A 20527-nucleotide genomic window follows, 5' to 3' on the forward strand; every position below is an offset into this window, starting at 1 on the left:
GTTTCTTTTTGAATAGTATTGTTAATTTATTATGTGACTGCTCAAATACATATTATTGAATTAAAGATTTCAATATTATGTCAGGAATGGACCTAGACTTTCTCAAATGAATCACTTTGATTGTGAACAGAATAACCAGCGAGGTTCATGTGATTATAGTTGATAGAGAACAATAACCTGGCTTTAATTTACTCCTGAGTAGAAAACAAAGAGAGCAGCAAATCCTGCTGAAAGCTGTGCAAGGCAGAAGGAAATGTGGACAACATGCAGCCGTTAAATATGAAGTAGCCTTGTCCAGGTATCATGTAAAAGATAACATTTAATCCTCCTGCAATATGGCTATTTGAGTTGGTGGTACTGAATTTCAGGTATGCATCTGGTTCGTTCTCTGGGCTGTATATTTAGGAGCCGCTGAAGAGAGAACCAGACTCGGGTCTGACCCGTAAATCTGCTGGACTCCCAGGGAGCTGCTTCCAAACGGCCAAGTCAGTGAACGCATCCCTCAAATCAATCATTATGACTCTCAAAAGTATTCCCACCCATTATGTCTTTCACATTTTGTCATTACAACCAGCGACTTTCTAATTTCTCCTGTGTTGCTTTGTTTTAATGATGCTGTTGGTGAACTAATGTTCTTCAAATCTGTGTAGTAATTGTCCTCAGAAGGAAATAACACTCCTTTCACTCCACAATTATGCACAGCTTTGTGTTGGTGCATCATGAAATTCCAGTAAAATATATTCAAGCTTGTGGTTGCATAAGAAGTGAAAAAGTTTGAAAGTGAAAACATTTCTAAGACACTGACTGCACCAATGAGCTTAACCCACAACTTTACTGGTTTATAATTTAACTACAAATTAACTAAGATAGTATTTCCACCTTTATGTACTTGTTGATTTTTTTAATGTAATCAAAATTATTTGATGCATTTATTTTATTAAAAATACAGAAATAGACATGAAATGCAGTCCACATATCCCAGCTTTTTTTATGAATCAAACAGCAACCTCTTATTCTTTCTTACTGAAGATGTGCTGCATCAGCAAACAAAAGCTTTACTTTTCCATTTTTGAACAATTACTTTATAAAGTCTGTTTATTTATTGTTAAAGAAACTTTGCTTTATCCCTAATTTTAGGTTTAAGTACAAAAAAAGCATCAGATATCTACAAGAAAAAAATGCCTTTGTTGCCTTGTTTACAGTGTGTTTTTACGTTTTTCCTATTTTGTACTGTATTTTTGATCATTGATAGATTAAGAAATATTTAAAATAAGTTAAGATGTATAAGTATTTAAGAAACATTTTTGTAAAACCATTTAATATTTAGATTAACACAACTTTAAGGCCTATCAGTTTCATTTTTTATGTTTTCTTTTACTATTTTCCATTATGTAACGATTTAAATGTCACTATTTGGCACCTTACATAGAACCTAACACCTGATTGGTAAATCAGCACAGCAGTTTATTTCCAGACCAATCACCTTATTTATAGCTCAGTTAGTTAGCGCTCTTACTTATATTACGTAATAAATAATTTCCGACGCTTTTAACATATGATTTTACACCTTCAATTAATTATGTATTTCTACAAATTAAAATATTGATTCATTTGTGTTCAATTATCACTTGTTTATTGAATTGAAGGATTTTGGGTCTCGATATAAATCGCTTATGCTGGATCTCCTAAGAGGAGACGCTAATTAAGGGGTGGAGCGGGTCGGGCCCCTCGGTCCAAAATAGCGCCTATAGCCTGCTTGGGAAAAAAACCCAAAAAACTTTACACCCCGCAACACTTGCTACACAGTCAGGCTCCGGCTGATAATCACTAACCAGGCGGAGCGGAGAAAAGCAAACAGAGATAAACACTAGAAGTCTGTGGCAGAGACGTCGTGTTTTTCCCCCACTTCTCCTCTTACTGACATGAAAATGAAGCGCTTCGGTTTCGTTTGGATCTTCGTGGTGCCGAGGGCTGAATCGCGTTGATTTACTGCAGAACTGAATCGCACCGGGGCGACAGCAGCTGTTGGGACGCACAAATGTTGTTCTGGCAGTCCTACACCGAAAACTTCCGGGCTCCGGTGCAGAGACATGGAGACAGCAGCAGCTACGCACGGTACGGAGCTCACCGAGCCGAGTCTGCACTGCTCATATTTTGTTGACAGTTATTACTTTGTAAATATACAGTTTCTCTTGAGAGCTAAACACACGGTGGTGTGCGTTAGTCGAGAAGGAACCGATTCAAGTGATCGGTTCACTTATGTGAACTGAGAGTCGGTGTGTATTTTTTATACGGTTCCGAACATACGTGTACATTCTGCTTGAATGCGACATTGATTCTTGCACAGTTTGGGATTCGTTGCATTTGTTTCTTCATTTAAACGATGTCAAAAATCTTGATGCATGTTTATAGGTGACGCAGAGATGAATCATAATTCTACTTGTGCATACTTTATGAACTGGTTAGAATCACTGACCCAGTGAATTTCAAGCATGAACTTTGATGCAAAGACGAGTCGTAACACCTTGTCAAAAAAATGAAAGAAAAACTAAGAGTTGTAATGGCAGATAAAGCAAACACAGACCGATTATTTTTCATGGGGAGAGTGGGTGCAGTGTGTGAGACGGTGAATATTACACATCAAATGTGAGATATTGTTTTATATATTTGTGTGTGAAAATCACTCATACAAGTAATACCAAAACCTGGATTGACTATGATAAATAGTTCCGTAACAGCAAAACAGCCAACTCTTGTTTATAAAATGATCCAAATCTTTCGGATCTCCTGAAAATATTCGGAATTCCCATTGCTAGTGAAACACAATGACGGAAGCTGGGAAGCCTCTGATTGGCTAATGCGTCTGCAGTGGGCACAGAAGACGGCTTGTGATTGGGTGGTTTTCGTCCTGGTATGGTTCCTCAGGCTGGCGGTGGCGACCCAGCAAAGAAGCTAGAGTCAGTCTGAACGTCGAGGGAGCCATGTTGATGTCTGTTTTTGTATCAAACGGTACATTTTCGATGGTTAAAGGACTACGTCTGAAAGACGGGAAGCCCGAGCGGTGATTTCCCAACCGCTATGAGAAGAGAGGACCTGGCCGGAACGGTACAGAGCGTGCTAGACGAGCGCTGGGTTTAGGTCACTGAGCAGCTGATTCAAAGCAAATGAAGTTGATGCTAGTTAGCTTGGTAGCCAGGTAGCAACAGCTGTGCGGACGCTGCGTGGGATGCGGCTTTTGGACTCTTGCAATACAGTTTCTCAGCTTGTTGCATTCTGCTGAACGGACGCTCGCCAGGCTGTTGGGGAAACACCCGACGAAGCGACGACGAGACTGCTGGGTTAGCTCAGGCTTTATAAAAGATGGCTCTGTAAAGCTAGCTAACGTTAGCATGCTGACGATCAGTCCGCATCTTTCGTCACGACTGTTTGCTAGCTGATGGGGTTCTAACTTATTCTTTCTCTGGGGCAGTTTGCCACTAGTTTGGAGGGAAAACAGCTTCAATAAGCCAAACATAATTATGGTGGTGAATTCAGTCTCCGGGCAAAACTACCTGTTCGCCTTCCCAGCCTGCCGATGAGCAGCTAACGGGCTTAGCAGCAGAACTTTGCTCCGACGGGTGTCTCTCACAAGCTGCAGAGCCCTCTCTCTCTCGCTCGCTAGCCGAGCCTTTACCTGAATCAAGCTGGCGGCCCTCCGGGTAGAAGCCGAGGACAAGGAGCTGGGGTCCATGGCCTGGGTGCTGAAGATGGACGATGCCACCATCGAGTCGGGGCTGGTGCATGACTTCGATGCTAGCCTGTCTGGCATCGGACAGGAGCTCGGGGCTGGAGCTTACAGCATGAGGTTAGAGACATGCAGGACAAAAACACACATATGCGCACACACACACTGTCTGGATGGTGAATCGTTAAAGATGTTTGGCTGGGGAGGTGTTGTTGTTGTTCCCTGTTGCATTGGGTGTAATGGTTTCTCTTTGTTTTGCGAACTGCAGCACAGCAGTCACTGCGGGGTGCCACGATCGAGGTCAAACATTAGATTTCACAAAACCGTAGACGGAAAAGATCCCGTTTCATGTTGTGAAGAGGGGGCGGTAAACACGTCGGATCAGCTGACCCTGTTCCCCCACGCACAATGGGCTTGTTGCTACAACATATACAGACTTAGTTTCAACTAGGAAGTGCGTGGGGAGACGGTTGTAGCTTTGTTTCTGATGGTATGTGGAAAGCAAAGGGTTTTCTCTGGGTCTGAGCCAGCGGCCTCACTCTGTTTAAATGTTTCTGGGCTCGCATGTGACGGTATGGAACATGCTGTGCACAAGTTTGTGTAAATAAGGGAGGTGCTTATTGTGAACTTTACCTATTTATCGATCCGTGGAGTAATGATTAATACTTGGAGGGAGGAAGAGGTTATACTTTCTTTTGTAATGTTTAGCCATTATGGTTCAGAATAAGAATATAAGTATTTCTTGAGAATAAACAAAAAATGTTGGACGGGCATTAATATTCGGTAAAGAAACTTGATTTAGAAAACTTTGGAAGCTAAATGTACAATTTTCTGTAGTTTGCAGAAAATTAAACTGCTAAATTTTCACAGTAATTCATGAATATATCGGATGCATGATCTCATTTATATAAATAATTTACTTTTTTTGATGTTTTGCACACACTTTAAGAAATTGCATTGATTTGAAATTAATAACAAACTGATGTGACAAACCAGAATTACAGAACATTGTCGAGTTCACCGAGTTATCTTCTCTTAACTAAAAACTTTTCTTTTCTGATTGTTTTATGTAAAAAAAAAAAAAAGGAACATTTTGTCAACAATCTCCAGCTGTTCATCAAACCTTTCTATTTCTTCCAATTTTCCAATTAGTAAACAGTCACTGGTGTTACTTCTAACTATTAGCCAGGTATAAAATGTTTTATTAGCATTTGCTAATGCCATTAGTTTAGCAAACAGTAGCTTTAAAAACAGCTGCCTTAATAGACTGTAGCATCTCCAGCTCCAGTTGTTGAGTCACTGTCCTGCTACGTTTAGACTCATCTCTGCTCCAGCACAGGGAGTGCAGAGGCTGATTTTCCTCTTCAGCACACAACAAGTTCTGCAGAGGCCCAGTAATGAGCCATTCATCTGATTTAGGTGTGTTTGAGCAGAGATTTATCTAAGTTGCAGGATAGTACCTGTCGAGAGGTGCAGACCTCTGATGCAGGTGATACTGCTTTAGTTTCTCTGTATTTTCTGTTTTGTTGTTTGTTAGAAAAATTATCCTCCTGTTCATTTACTCATGAGTTTATTTTACAAGTTATGTTTTCATATTATTCTTTTTATATTATTACTCTCATATTCTTCTTCTTTTTATATTTACTTAACTTCTCTTTCTTTTGTAGTATATTATTAACTTTGTTTAGGATGTTTGCTTGGAAGCTAAAAACGTTAAACATTCATGTGTTATTAGTTCCATCTGTAACTGATTAGTTGTGGTCAGCCACATGCCCTTGTAAGGGCATGTCCACAGAGGGTTCAGAATGTAAAGACGGTTGGTCAATTCTCTGTGTGACTGTGTGAAGAAGCCCAACCTCCTTTTTCTATACAATAAAGAGAAATGCAAAGAAAGATCTGGCAGAATTGAGTCCAGACAGTGTTTGACAGCGATTCGTCGCGTCTGTTCTCAATTCTCCTATTCTGCAGAAAAGAAATTAAAAGAAACCTAATCTCTGTCTCTGGCTGATTCTTTGCAGGTTATGACAAAATAAACCTATCATTGTTGTTCTCAACCAGAAATATTTTTAAGCAAATTTGGCAGGGTAGAGGATTTGGGGATAGTTTTTGTATCCTTCTTTCAGCCAGCTGACTGACTGTTCAGCAACACAAGGGGGGCGGAAATCGCTACTTACTTATTACAATCAAATCACAAACTACAGTTCCTCTGGCTGCAGCATCATCACACAAACTTCGGTCACTTTGTTGAAATCCTGGTTAATTTGTGCGGCCAGGTTTGTCTTCTTAGTGTCAACCTGAAATGATTAACACGTGTGCTGGAGTGAATCCTGGCTGCGTAAACATTGTGCGGCAAAGTCAGCATTTACAGTCAATCCATACATTTTTCCCATGTTTTTTTTAATTTTATTTTTATTTTAAACTCTCCAGAAGTTGCAAGTGGTATTGCGGTGAAGCACCTGTTCCTTTACTGGGTTTTCACTATGCTCTGAGGTCACTGGGAGGTGTTGATATTTCTGCGTTCAGGGGGCAAGACCTCCAGGGATGAGCGTGTGTTTATCAGACGCCCCTCTCCTCCTCCTGCCTGTTTATCTGTGTGTGACGTTGGTGTGTGTGCCAGTCGCCCCTGAGGGCGAGCGAGTTCACCAGTGCTGAATTCATGGCATGCATCAAAGTGAATTAGTGAAAATAGAGAGTGTGCTATCTGTGATACCCGGGCTGGGTTGGAAGTCAGCAGCTGGTGGGTACAAAATGTTTCAGTGGAAGCCACTCTTCAGGTTTCAGGTGGCCAGTATAGGTCAAAGGGTGGCGGTTTGGACGGCTCAGTAGGGTTACAATAGAATGGTCTGCCATATATTTACACCAAGGAAACAGAAAGTTTAGGCATTCCTGCTTCGCTCATGACTCTGTGAAACATTCCTATACATGGAATGCTTTGCAGTGATGGAGTTAATTTTTCGGTATTTTTCCTGATTTGGACGCAGATCCACACAAACACACACACACACACGCTCGATTCAGCTAATATTAGTGTTTGTCTGGGTTAACTGAGGACAGGTCGACTGTCTGGATTAGCTGGGAAGTGTGAGAAATAATACGTCAGCATCTTGAGCGGTCTGCGGGTGTTTCTAATCATGTGTCATGCTGAAGCCTCGTGCATCTATAATAAGAGACCAGTTTGATCAATGAAGCGCCTTTATCACCCCTAAAATAGGCAGATTTGTTTAATAATTTAATCTGGGAGTTTTACGTGTGACAGATGTATTTGAGATAAGAATCAAGAGAATCCAGTTTTGACAAATTGAGGCAGAAATCGTTTATGCTTTCCAAATATTATAGCGCTTATGAGGCAATAAAGATAAACACTAGAGAGGAGATAAAAACTCTGCAACATTAAGACTTGAGTTGAGCTTTATATTGGATATTATTAAGCTGTGCTTCAGCTCTCCAGATGTCATTTTGCGTTTGGTCTTTTCTGCATCCTGCCGCCTTCCTGATTCATCTGTCTCTGTCTTTCAGCGATGTGCTGGCTCTGCCCATCTTTAAGCAGGAGGACTCCAACCTTCCACCTGAAAGCAAGACCAAAAATCCCCCATTCCAGTATGTGCTGTGCGCCGCCACCTCGCCTGCTGTCAAGCTGCACGACGAGACGCTCACATACCTAAACCAAGGTAACAGGATATTTAATTCACTTAAACTACTTAAACTCCAAGTAGTGTTGCTCAATTTTAAGAAAACATTCAACTGTGATAAACTGTTGAATATCAAGACAGCTACATTGATAGAAATTACACCCAATTTTCCTTTTCCTTTCTGTTCTTCCATCGTAATGTTAAACTCTTTTTTTTTCTTCTTTTTTTTGAGTTTTAACAAACTATAGGAGATTTGGGCATGACGCTCAAAATGTAAAGACCTACTTCGCTGTTTGTTCGCTGTCAGTATGATTGCAGCTCAGGATATGGTGCAACGTTAGCTACATACTGTAGACTTTTTAATATCTGTACCTACCCACCCACCCGAGTCAGGTGTCTGGAGGGAAGGATATGCCCAAAACATTCAGGATGTATGAGCTGTAATAAATGTCAGTTAAATATTTAAGCACTGTGCAGGCTCTCATTGTCTGTAGTACATTTGGTGACATTTGTTGTTTTCAAAGGTAGAGAAGTTGTAAGTCTGCATGTTGCAGGTGATTCATCATGAGTGACACATCATGACGCTCGGGCATTAAACACTTTCAAGTGTGGAGAAGGGAAATTACAATAAACGTTATATTTATTTTAAGAAATCCTTTTGTATTCAATATGCATTTTATAAGCATTTTTAAAATTTTGCCTTTAGATTGTTTTGTGCTTTAAGAAACAAAAACTTCTAACTTGGCCAGAATCGGGTTAATTGAATTTAATGAAAATTTCCCCCATTCAAATAATTAGAAAATATTTATCTGTACATTAATGGCCAGTTTATTGTTTTTGTAATATAGACTGATAACACAAACAACATGTGTCACATACAGCAAAAATAAACTGCATGTAGCTTCATAATCACTTCATCAGGGTGTTTTTTATATGATGAATGATGTAAACAACGAATTTAATGGCAGCCATTATTCAGCTGATTATTTACCTAGGAGTGCAGGAAGCAGTCTTATTTGGAATGTAAATTTGTTTGTAAATTTGGCCATGTAAGTTTTTCTCATGTTGCGTTTCTCGTGTTGCCTCTTTTCCATCTCATTGTTAAACCTGAGTGATTTCTTCATTTTATTACGTTGCAGCTCATTGCTGGATAAATAAAAAGTTTCATGAATTATTAAGTGTTTTTATCCCTGCTGGGAACTGTATGGAAGAAATGTACATATATATATGTATAAGATTGTTACAAAACCAGGATTATTCCAAAACCAGGATGCTATTTATTTTTTTTATCTTTGAAGCACATGCATCAGGTTTCTCTCCTTTTTTCTGTTCAGGCCAATCTTATGAGATCCGCATGTTGGACAACAGGAAAGCAGGGGAGTTGCCAGAGCTCAACAACAAGATGGTGAAGGTGAGAGAACTGCTGCAGCTAGAGGAGAAACATCTGCTTCTTACATCTTGTGCTCTTCATATCTACATATCTAACATGTGTATGTGTGTGTGGGGGTGTGTGTGTGTGTCTGTAGAGCACAGTACGGGTAGTGTTTCATGACCGGCGGCTGCAGTACACGGAGCACCAGCAGCTGGAGGGCTGGAAGTGGAATCGTCCTGGGGACCGTCTTCTTGACATCGGTAAAGAAGCCTGCAGAGAAATGTTTATTCTCTACCGTCCCGTTTGTGTGTTTGTGTGATGCGCAGCTCAAATATCTCTGTCTGAAACAGATATTCCCATGTCAGTGGGCATTGTTGAGCCCAAGACTCACCCCTCCCAGCTCAATGCTGCAGAGTTTCTGTGGGACATGAACAAAAGAACGTCTGTTTTCGTTCAGGTAACAAAAAAAAAAAAACATCCTCGCATTCTCTAACCACACTCGCTCTCCTTTCGCCTGCTGCCACCTGTACCGCTGAATTTCCACATCAAACGGCGTCTCTTGATGATGTCGCCTTGGTTGTGTCTGCAGGTGCACTGCATCAGCACGGAGTTCACTCCCAGGAAGCATGGCGGCGAGAAGGGCGTCCCGTTCAGGATCCAGATCGACACGTTTACCCAGGGAGACGGTGGAGAGTACACAGAGCACCTCCACTCTGCTTCCTGTCAGATTAAAGTTTTTAAGGTACGCACTCTGTAAAGTTCCCCTTTACCCCTGGTAAAGCAGGGGTGCCCAAACTTTTTGAGACCGAGATCTACTTTTTCTATAACCAGCTGTCTTGAGATCTACCTCATAACACGAAGATATAAAAATTGTAAATGAAACTCTATTGACTTATTTTATATGCAAGTATACGTCAGTTATAGCAGAAATATTAAAGTGATAGAAAACCTAATGCAGTTTTTCCTGATGCATCTCAAACCAAATGTTGGACTGGAATTTATTTCAATGTCATTTGTGAATGTCAGCTCCTCATTTTCAACAGTGGACCTATAAAGGCTGAAAAAGATGATCGTTTTGGAGAAAATCTCATCAACATCAATATTTCCACTAAATAAGAGACAAAAATAAATGGCATGTTTAAAAGAGGAAAAACCTCTCACTCTGTGCTCAAAGCAAGATGCCAGAGAGCACCAAACAATTTTTTTTGTAAATAATAGACAATTTATTTTCATATAATTATCTCGGTAGAAATCATTTGTTTGTTACTTAATGAAATATATTTGTCCCATTTGATGTTTGTTGCGAATGACGTAGACGAACGAGGTAATTAGTCCAACGTTTGTCGTTTATTGAACGTTCAGAAACTACAGCGGCTGTAATGCGCCACAGCAAAGGTAAACAAAGGTAAAATAACCCGAACAGGTGATCAACTCAAAACCACTCGTAACTTTTTACTCTCTCTCTCTCTTTGTCTTGTAAGCACACCCGTTGCCGTGGCAACCGGCTGCGCCCCGCAAGCTGAGCAGAGATTATATTAAAAACATAACATTCAGTCCGTTACGATATCAAGTTTTCAGGCTTGATTTTTATTTCTCGATTATTAATAAGCCTCTCATGAACACAGCGGTGGTTGATTAACTAATTTAAACTCCTGCTCTGCTAGTCAGTCGGTCTTTGAGTCGTCTTCTTTTTTTTTGTTAATTGAACCATATCGCACTGAATTGCGCAACACGTTGTTGAAACAATAATTAATTTGAACACGTTTTGTTGATTTATTTTTTTTATTCTTCAGTAAAGTTACAAGCGTTTTGGATCTTTGAATATTTTGATAAGCGCATCAGAAGAGGACTCGCTGGTTTCAGCCTCTTGGCGGCGTTCAGTTTGTCTCTTACTGCCGAGATCGACTGAAAACCTTCCAGGATCGACGTATTGAGCACCCCTGTGGTAAAGAGATACATTTAGTTGCTTTTTTTTTATATCTATGTTTCTCCTTGTCTTCTTAATGTTCAGCCAAAGGGGGCAGACCGTAAGCAGAAGACTGACAGGGAGAAGATGGAGAAGCGCACCCCTCAGGAGAAGGAGAAGTACCAACCCTCCTATGATACCACTATCCTATCAGAGGTTAGAATGATTTCCCTTAAAGGCTTATTTTTGCTTTTTCACAAAGGAAATGTAGCAATGTAGTTTACAACACAGTTTATTGATGGTACCAGAGCTTTTTACACTGCATTAACTCCAGCAGAATCACTCCTAGCAATAATCTGAACCAATTATGTGTTAATGGGCAGAACTGCCATTCGTTTTGTTCTGTCCTTTTAAGAGCCTGGATTTTACTCCAGAGAGTCACTCATATCATTACATCACTGTTTGTCTCTGGTAACAAAGGTGTTGTTAAAACCTCTTTGGTAAAAGCGCCAGGGAGGAAACACAGAGCGAAGCGATGTTATCTTTATACAGAACATCCACTTCTACCCTTCCTGATTGATATTTCATTAATAATCCACCAGACTAACAAATTGAAGCACAGTTTGATTCTTAAGCTTATTAATTATCTAGGCTCACATGCTTAATCCAGCTGCATTGGATTAGCAAAACTGGCTTCTTAAAATAATAGATTAAAACAAACCTTTAAAGTTGATACGGTTAGTGACAACAACCCCATCTTGACCTGTTGCTGCATAAAGCTTCAATCCACTGGTGATACTTCAAAGAATAACACTGCAGTTTTTCCTGAGCAGCGGGTCAGCGGCCTCTTCTTATATATATAATGTTTAGGCTGCTGCTATAGTTGCGAAAACCACTTCCTGCTTCTAAAAGAAAGCAGTGTGTTATTTGCGTTTGAAGACGGTTTGCAATGACGCAAAAACGGCTTTCTGAAGTAAAGCTGTGGTGCACTGCCTCTTGTTATTCACAACTTTTACTATAGAAACAACAGCCTGAGTTATAAACCTACACAAACACACTGGGACACTAAGGACAATCTCAATAAAAAAGATTTACCCTTAAATCTTAGCAGTTCCCTGCTTCATGTTTAAATAAACGCCTAGTTGCATCGCAGAGTGAACGGTGAACTGAGCAACAAGCAGGACATCTGCAGATCACTGATTATTTTCTACAAATTATCTTAATAATGTAGCTTTACAGATGTGACATGAGAGAAGGAGGGGGGAAGAAAATCACATGATTTAACAGAGTCCAACATCAGTAGAAATATTTAATATTTTACTTATTTCTAAAACAGCAAACTGCTTGCTGGCTCTGCACCGCTGTAATGCAACGGGAGTCGAAATGGACTCGTGTGATTGGCTTCCAAAGTCTCTCAGTACAGATTCGTCAGACAGAAACACGACGACTTGTCATTTGTATTTGACGTGTTGTTTTTTTAACTTTTTTGTATGAAATTGATACGCATGTTTCAGACAAGAAACAAAAATGTAAATACACACCATCAGCAACAAGCTGGGTCTGTAGATTGCTAAAACCTTCAAAGCACAGTTGTAGTAAATTTTAGTATTACCAAGTCTGGACAAGAATGGAGGATAAAATGCAGCAAAAATATTTGTATTTTCACTCTATTCCCTATGCCATAAATGATTTCCTTCCTTCCTCATGCCTTTGTCCTTTGTGTCGTCTTCTTTGCTTTCCTTCATTCCCTTCTTTTTTTGGTCATCCCTTGTCCACCTGTCTTTCTTTTTCCCTCTCTTTGACTCTCCCCCTTTGCTCCTCCTTCCTTTCTTCCTAATATCCTTTTGTATCTTATAAACTTCTTTATTTCTCTTCAGTCTCCTTCCATTCTTGCTTACCCTTTTTCTCACTTGCTTGTATCCTAGTTTCCTTCCTTTCTTGTCTTTCCTTCAGTCCTTCCTCTCTTTGTTTCTTTTTCTTCCTCGTTTCTTTCCTTTCTTGCTTGTCCTTCCTTCCAGAAACGTTTCTATTTTAACCTGGGCGTAAAGAACTCACAACTTTGAAGAAAAGTCTGGAGTTTTTACATGAATAATGTGTAGGAAACCTAAGAATATGGAGCCAAAAATCTTTTAGGGTTTTTTGGACTTTTCTTTTGGTAATAAGTGAGAAGTCCCCGATCTGTCTGTGTGTGTTGGTGTGAGTCACAGGCTGCCTAACCTCTGCTGTGTGTCTGAATGCAGACGAGGCTTGAACCCATCATAGAAGATTCGGGTGACCATGAGCTGAAAAAGTCCAGCAAGCGGACACTTCCCGCTGATTGTGGCGACTCCTTGGCCAAGAGAGGCAGTGTAAGCACCCTGCTCTCCACTCCCGCTCCTTCCTCGTCCTGCTATCTATTCTCTGTCTCCATTTCAAACCAGTAAACATTCAACTGGTGTGATTGGGATAGTGCAATGCTACTTGTTTGTAATTCGGAGGAGTGGGGATGGTGCAAAGCTAAATTCCCAGTATTTACACTTACTTTTCCACACACTTTTCTTAGATGTACTTATAGTTTCACTTATTTTATTACTGTTATTAGTGTGTAATCACTGCAGTATTAACACGTGTGTGTCTCTGCTCAGTGCTCCCCGTGGCCAGACGCCGCCTACACCAGCACCAGCCAGGCAGCTACCCCCTCCTTCACCTCCACCCCACTTTCCACCTACACAACCTCTTCTGTGCTGGACAGGTACTTTAGTTTATTATTTAGTGAATTCATTCATTTTCATGGTCGCATTGAAAAGTCATTCATGTTGATCTTTTAATTACTTTTTTGTTTTCCAGTGACTCGTCCTCACCCAATCACCAAGCAGATACTGGTGGCCAAGGCAACTCAGAGGTTAGTATCTAGTTGTGTTTCTGCTCCAAGTGGATGAGCTGGGGCCTGTCCTGGCTGATTTGGTCACAATTAGGCCTGAAACTAACCATTATCTTAGCAATCAATTATTCTGACAATTATTTTGATTTTTATGGGTTATGAGCATAAAGGACGATGCAAGTGGTCAGATTATTATTGCTTTATTTAGTCAAATGTTGATGAATAAATTTGGCATTATGATTGCTTTGACAGAAAGTTGAACTCAATGTTGTCGCGACTGAAGTCGTTGTCTCGTCTGTGCAGCAGCTGAGCCCCGCTGCCTCCATACAGGATGCTCAGAAGTGGCTGTTGAAGAACCGCTTCAGTTCCTACACTAGACTCTTCTCTCATTTCTCAGGTTGGTACACATTTTTTTTAAGCTTTTATTGGTTCTAGTGGCCTTTATTTGATTGTGAATTGACTGGAAAGTGGATAGTGAGAGAAGGGGGAAGACATCCAGCAAAGGTCACCAGGCCGGGATTTGAACCTGCGACGACCGCGTATGTGGGTTGTGCTTAACCACTGCACCACCACAGCACCCCTCATACACATTAGATTTGGTGGATTAGAAGTTTTTGGCGATGGGCTCCTTAGTCATGTTTTGGAGGTATTTCCAGTCCACCAGGGCTTGACTCCAGAAAACAACATTGAGCTATTTAATTGAAATAAAAGTTGGCTTATATTTTATATGTTAGTTATTGAAATTGGGGGAATTTTTTTTGTGAAATTAGTGTTTTGTAGTCGGACCAGTCAGGTGTACAATACACGGTGTGTGTGAGAGAAACATTTCTAAATATAAAATGTTGTTAGATTTTAGTTTGCCTTGTTCCTGCTGTAAAATGCAGAATACTATCACAAGACATTAATAATAGTAATAGATGATATAAGGGTGAATTGAAACTGGAAATAAAAATACAACAACACAAATGAACTGAAAAAAGACGAGGTGTGGTGCTGGAAAAGTTTGAAAACATACCTTCAAATTGTTACAGTTCTTGAATTTCACTGTAAGAGTGTACAAATTATTTGAGTTTCCACCTAAAGGATCCAGAATAAAAGTCTTATAAGTTTTATTTCTGTAATCAGATGCCCTGCCGTGTAAATATTAGGGCCACTAGAACCATTGGAGCAAGACCTCAACAAGTCTCTTACCCTGTCCTGTCACAGGTTCTGATTTATTGAAGTTAACCCGGGACGACCTGGTCCAGATTTGTGGGCCGGCAGATGGGATCAGACTCTTCAATGCTCTCAAATCCAGGTGCGAAAAGTGTCTGGTGTAAGAAGAAAAACACTGAACGAGAGCCTGTCTATGTGGCTGTGTGAGTAAACTGTCCCCTCTTGTTGCAGGTCAGTGCGTCCCAGAATGACAGTGTATGTCTGTCAGGAGTCTCCACAAGGGAGCCCCCTGCTGGAGAGACACTGCACAATAGAAAACGGAGAACACCGGAGCTCTGCTAGTTTACATGGTGAACAAAAGGTTCCTTGATACTAGTGGAGTACTGAAACGTGTTTGCACAAGTCTTTAACACCATCACTGTTCTGTGTCCCTTTAGTATACCATGCTCTGTACTTAGAGGAGCTCACAGCTGCAGAACTCATCCGTAAGATTGCATCTGTGTGCGACATTCCTTTGGGAAGGATCCACCAGGTGTACAGGCAGGGTCCGACAGGCATACACATCCTACTAAGCGACCAGGTATCGGCATGCACACACCACTCCCTTTAACCACATCATCATCTAAAAGCAGGCAATTTAATTATAGTGGAAAACTACATCTGTTTCACTGACCAGGTTGTGAACTATTTTTGCAAAAATATTCACATCCCTTGCTCACAAGTGAGAAAATGATGCATTCTTTTTTTTAATCAGTGTTTCCCATTAAAAATATGAAAATTGTTCCCTTTTATGCCAATACCTCTAAATACAGTCTGGTGCACCATAATGAAAACCTATCAAGACATGTCGATTCACCTGAAGTCACTGAGTCAAGAGAATCTGTTGTTTGGAAATCTGTTGCGCTGCATTTTATCCGTCTTTTAACTTGCAACAGGAATGCGCTCAACTCAGGTGCAACATCATTTCCAGCCTCAAAATACTCATCTATCCCTCTAATCTGTTTTTGTTTCCTATGTAAAGAGCAGTTGATGCAGTTCCACTTATAATCTCATCATTGGCACAATCTCCTAATCAAGTTGACTATTTAAAAAGTATGTTTTAAAAATGTACCTTAAGCTTTCTACCGGAAGGAATTGTTTTACCAGCGTGGAAGTCTGAAAAGGCAAACGAGACTGTAGTGATGATTGCAAAGGAGAAACATAAAGTAGAAGTAAACATGTTGAAACTGAAAGTGATTTTATTATTTTTTTTAAAAACAACAGGAAATGCTCTACAAAGAAAATGAGGAAATAGTCATGGGTTGTAAATGATTAACTGTGACTAAACTAATTAAAGATGGATGAAAAAAGTTGGATTTTGTCCAGTTTTGCCCAAACCTGACATCAATGTTAAAGTGAGCTGCAATAGAGCAGGAATTGATTGGATTAGGTGATGTAGACAATGAATTACAAATTTTCTTACAACAAAAACATTTACGTTTCTTTTTTGTTACCCAGAGAAAGATTTGACTATAAAACTGAGACAGTTTTTGCCTGAATGCTTCACTTCGCCTGTAAACTAAAACAGCTGAAGGATTATTTTACTGTGAGGATTACAGATTTGAAAAAAAATTAAATATAAACTTAAATGACATACATTTAATTATGTTAAATATTAAATATTTCACAAATGACAGATTTTCTTAAGCTAGGTTCATGTTGTGCTGATTTGAATCTGTAAACTGAGGAGAGAAATAAACGCTGCTGCTTTTTGAACAGCAAATCTCTCTGATTTGAATCTTATTTATACTCTACTGTTTTTGCATTACCAGATTGACTCTGATGTTACTTCTACAACACCAGGAAATCATATTTTGAGAATCTTGGCAGATATATTGAACAAAATTCAACATTTATCCTCATTTGTTCTCTTAGATGGTTTACAACTTGTCTGACGAGAGCTGTTTTTTGATCAGCACTGTCAAAGGTAAGCACATGATTCCAAAATGAAGGAAGTGCTGGTAATGATCCATATTCTCCGTATTTTAGGATTTACTGTCCCTTTCCTCTCTACTGTTCTCTTTCCAGATGAGTTGGGCGAAGGACTTCATCTAATCTTGAAGTAGTGGGGAGCACAGATGGCGTCACTAATACTCCACCCTCTGCTTTGGAGCAGAAGCCTCCTTCTGTCGCTCTGCATCCTCCCCGTCTCTGTTTAGCGATCGCTCGATGGAAAGCAGAGTGACTGCGCCGAAGCCATGTAAATGTTAGAATCTGACATGGGTGTGTCCACTGTTTCATATTGAAAACATTATTAAGATGAAGGAGATCGGTTAGAAGAAGAGATCGGGGAGGATTTGAGATCAGGGGGTAGTTGACATTGTTCAATGTATTTTGATTTAATTTTAATTGTTTTTTTTGTCTTTTTTTTATGGTTTCTGTGTGGAGGTTGGAGGCTCCAAGTTAGAGGGGTGGATGGTGCTCTGGCATGCAAGAGACAGGAAGAAAAAGTCACCTTATTGCTTGTTGCCCTTCCTAAACAACCAGCGTTAGGCCAGTATTTGATGAAACTGTACTGCTGAACAGCATGCAATCCATACCAAGTTGCTTGAACAACAAACTCCGCTTACTCTGCTTACTTAACATTCTTTGACGGGGATGTCTTAATTAACTTTCTCTAATTGGCTGAGCAAATATTCAGGGTAAATGAGTGGAAATGCTCTCATTTTTGGCTTTTTTTGTTGCTTTTTTGCTATTTTAAAATGACATCAGTTCTTATCACATTGTCTCACTATGTGATTTAAACTTACAGCCATATCTCTGTCGACATTGCGTCTCGCTCAGCTAACGTGTGTCCAGTATGGCCTGCGCTTTTACTGGTTTTTTTTTTTAGTTGATGCCTAATTATGAGTCGGCTCTTTCTGTTGCTCTTAATGAATTTACTCTCTTTCTGGTGCCATAACAGCTCATTAGCTTGGCTTTTTTTTAAATTCAAGTATATACACGGCGTACATACGCATCATTATTTGACTTCTCTGCTTTATTAAAACACTGGTTTACAGAATTATGGCGAGAGGACTTTGGAAATTAGTTGATGAAACCCCTCGACGATGCTATCCAGTGGAGCATTAGTGCCTATTTAAACGAAACATACTTTATAGTGGACCAAACGGGAAACTGACTGACTGGTGTGATCTGAGAGGGAATAAACCGCAGTGGGTCTTGAATTTGTGCAAATTTAAAGCACTAAAGCTGGTTTAAAAGTTGGGGGAGGGGGACTAAATACTGCAAATTTTTACCGGGTGCCGAAGCCTTGATTCCAGATCCATTTTTACTGTAAACATTATGCAGCAGGTGAGGCATACAGTGGCATCTCAATAAATTAGAAATCACCAAATTGTTTTAAGTAACTTAATTGAAAAAGTGGAGCTCAACTAGATCATTACACACGGAGTGATTTGTTTCAAGTTTGTTCGTTTTGATGATCCGTGAAAACCAAAAATGTTGTTTTTCCAAAAACTGGCTTATTACATGAGATCAAAAAAGTTTATTTTTTTATTATCATTAAGAAATGTAAAGGCCTTTAGAATCAGGTTGTAGAAGGTGCTAGTTTGATGGTTATGCAGCAGAAAGTTATCAACCTCAATGAGTCTGTACAAAGGGCTGTATCCAGGCATATTAATGGAAAGTTTAGTGGAAGAAGGAAAAAGGTTGTGGTGGGGTTAAGGTCAGGTGAGTTTGCCCCAAATGATCAGACTGAAAACTTCCCAAAGAACCTCAAGCAGCTTAGTTTATGTGCCTCTCCACTCTTCCTTAAGATCCCTTAGGATCATTTTGGGACTTTTTTTTTAAATTAAATGCTAAATTTAGTTTTCAATATGGATGGAGGACATTGGACCATTGAGCAACACTCCTGTTTCTGCCATTGTCTCTAGCTTTCGAGTGGTTTAACACGAGGAATTGGACCATTGTGCTTCATATCCTGAGTATATCTGTGTGGTGATTCTATGAGCCTGTACCATATTTTTTCCTTCCACCCAACTTTCCATTAATACAGTTGGATACAGCAGTCTGTGAACAGCCAGCTTCTTTACCAATGACCTGATGAGGGTCTCAGAGAAATGGTTGCGTGGACCATAAAATGGCCATAACATTACACTTCTGCATTAAAGTTTTTTGTTTTTTTTTTATTTACTTGGTCTTTTATTGTATTATAATGTTGAGGATTTGAATTCTGTGGTTTCGTTAGCCCATCAAAATTAACAGCAATAAATGCTTTAAAGACCTCCCTCTGTTTAATTTATGTGTTTCACTTTTTGAATTTAATTAATAACCAATGAGGTTTTCCATGGTATTCTAAATAATTGGGATGCTCCTGTATGCAGTGGTAATGCACCAAAACGCCACATCATTCTTGGAAACTTTGTGTCGTAGCCTAGCGCAGAACGTACAGGTCGCGTTCTGAGTGGCCTTATCAAAGAGCGACAGGAAACCTCACGACGCTTGAAGCCTCTGCTTTGGTTCAAGTTGTTCCGTTTTGGCATTTTTGAAGAGGTTTACATTGTCAAGGTGTCAGAATTTGTGTGCATGTGTATCTTGTTTATGTCAAACGTTTGTTTGTTTGGTTGTTTTTTTTTTTCTTCTGCTGGTAAAAGAAGTCGTGTTTAGCTTGCTACTTAGTAAAGAGCATGTGGATATTTGGGAGACAGATAAATTTGTCAGTGAGTGTATCCCCCGAACTTTTCTCCCCCGTTACTTTTTCCATACATTAGAGACCAAGCCTGCACTGAAGAAATTCACAAACTTCTAGCTCGATGTGTAGTCATTAGTCCTACACCCCCAACATCCTTTTCTTACTAGATCAGAAGGAGTTCGACAAATAAAACTCTCAAGGCTATGAAAGCAGCTGTTTGTGTCTCGACATGCACCAGAGCCAGGACTGTAGCTCTTGAGGCGTTTGCGCGGATGCGAGTGCTACAACAGAGAAACCTGTGTTCATCAACTCTAGCGTTTATAAGAATAGAGTGGATGTAAAAATAAAAAACGAAAAAAGTTTAAGTCTGCTAAAGGCCTATCTGTGTGAGCACGAGCCGGAAAGAGGTGACCACTGTTAACCTGATGCTTCTCATGTGCACAGTATCATATGCTGGAGATGTACACAACCACATGTGCTGGGAATAAATAATTTCATAACTTTCTCCTGTGTTCTGCATATTTATTCAAGAAGAAAATGACATGAAGAGCATACTCTTTCAGCTGAGTTTTATCTGATGTTTAAAAAAAACTTTCTCATATTCATAGATTGGCACTCAGGATGACTGTTCTCTTTTCTCATAGTATCTAAGATTACTGTTTTATGTAATTATGTTTCACCCACTGAATGAACATTAGGAAAAAAATACAACAAATATATGTGCCCAGTTTGTCCCCTGAGCAAGTGGCAGACTCTGTCAAATAAATTTAAAGCATAGATTAAGAACCCTCCAAGCAGATAATTTAAACACTTAATTGCATTTGGATATCAGATAATCTGGAATAGGTTCCAATACATGAATTGGAATGACATGAGAGGCTTTTTTACAGTATCAACGAGATTTTTCAACATTGCAACCATGAACTTGACGGTCTTTAATATGATGGTAAGTGGTGCAACTCGTGAAGTTGCAAAGGAAGCAACTATGAAGTAGAAAAGGAAGGGCTTTGATGTACTGTTTTTGAACAATTTCTACAATTAAAAAAAGAAAAAATGTGTAGTGAATTTGAGTTCAGACCCCAAATACTTTCTAGAAGCTTTTTGTTTAAAGCTACAAGTTCTGTCTACACCAGTTTTCCAAATCCACTCTAATATTTTAGTTCATCCTTGTTTGTATAATAGCTTATGCTTGTTGAGATTAGTTGGAAA

General features: G+C 39.7%; 1 protein-coding gene across 6 annotated transcripts; it reads left to right on the forward strand.

Moving 5' to 3' along the window:
- The first annotated feature begins 1811 nt into the window (after positions 1-1811).
- ubp1 (upstream binding protein 1) lies at positions 1812-19823 on the forward strand. Of its 6 annotated transcripts, none has more exons than XM_032580748.1 (16): positions 1812-2115; positions 7241-7392; positions 8688-8764; positions 8880-8985; positions 9076-9182; positions 9315-9467; positions 10737-10847; positions 12872-12979; positions 13256-13362; positions 13458-13512; positions 13744-13888; positions 14698-14788; positions 14878-14996; positions 15084-15226; positions 16561-16612; positions 16714-19823. In XM_032580748.1, the coding sequence occupies exons 1-16, from the start codon at positions 2039-2041 to the stop codon at positions 16749-16751; spliced, it is 1641 nt and encodes a 546-aa protein (XP_032436639.1). In that variant the 5' UTR covers positions 1812-2038; the 3' UTR covers positions 16752-19823. The 6 variants fall into 6 exon arrangements, with proteins under 6 accessions (XP_032436639.1, XP_032436641.1, XP_032436638.1 ...); XM_032580747.1 differs by lacking the exon at positions 1812-2115 and adding an exon at positions 2195-3844; XM_032580752.1 differs by lacking the exon at positions 1812-2115 and adding an exon at positions 2197-3105.
- The last annotated feature ends 704 nt before the right edge of the window (positions 19824-20527 follow it).

Source organism: Xiphophorus hellerii, chromosome 13, assembly GCF_003331165.1.
Source record: "Xiphophorus hellerii strain 12219 chromosome 13, Xiphophorus_hellerii-4.1, whole genome shotgun sequence".
Lineage (NCBI taxonomy): Eukaryota > Metazoa > Chordata > Actinopteri > Cyprinodontiformes > Poeciliidae > Xiphophorus > Xiphophorus hellerii.

Bases quoted from the DNA above. Each gene is read 5' to 3' on its own strand.
- ubp1 (XM_032580747.1), top strand. From the start codon at position 3,729: ATGGCCTGGGTGCTGAAGATGGACGATGCCACCATCGAGTCGGGGCTG. The intron at 10,848-12,871 runs GTTAGAATGATT...GTCTGAATGCAG, and splicing joins ATACCACTATCCTATCAGAG to ACGAGGCTTGAACCCATCAT. The intron at 12,980-13,255 runs GTAAGCACCCTG...GTCTCTGCTCAG, and splicing joins CCTTGGCCAAGAGAGGCAGT to TGCTCCCCGTGGCCAGACGC.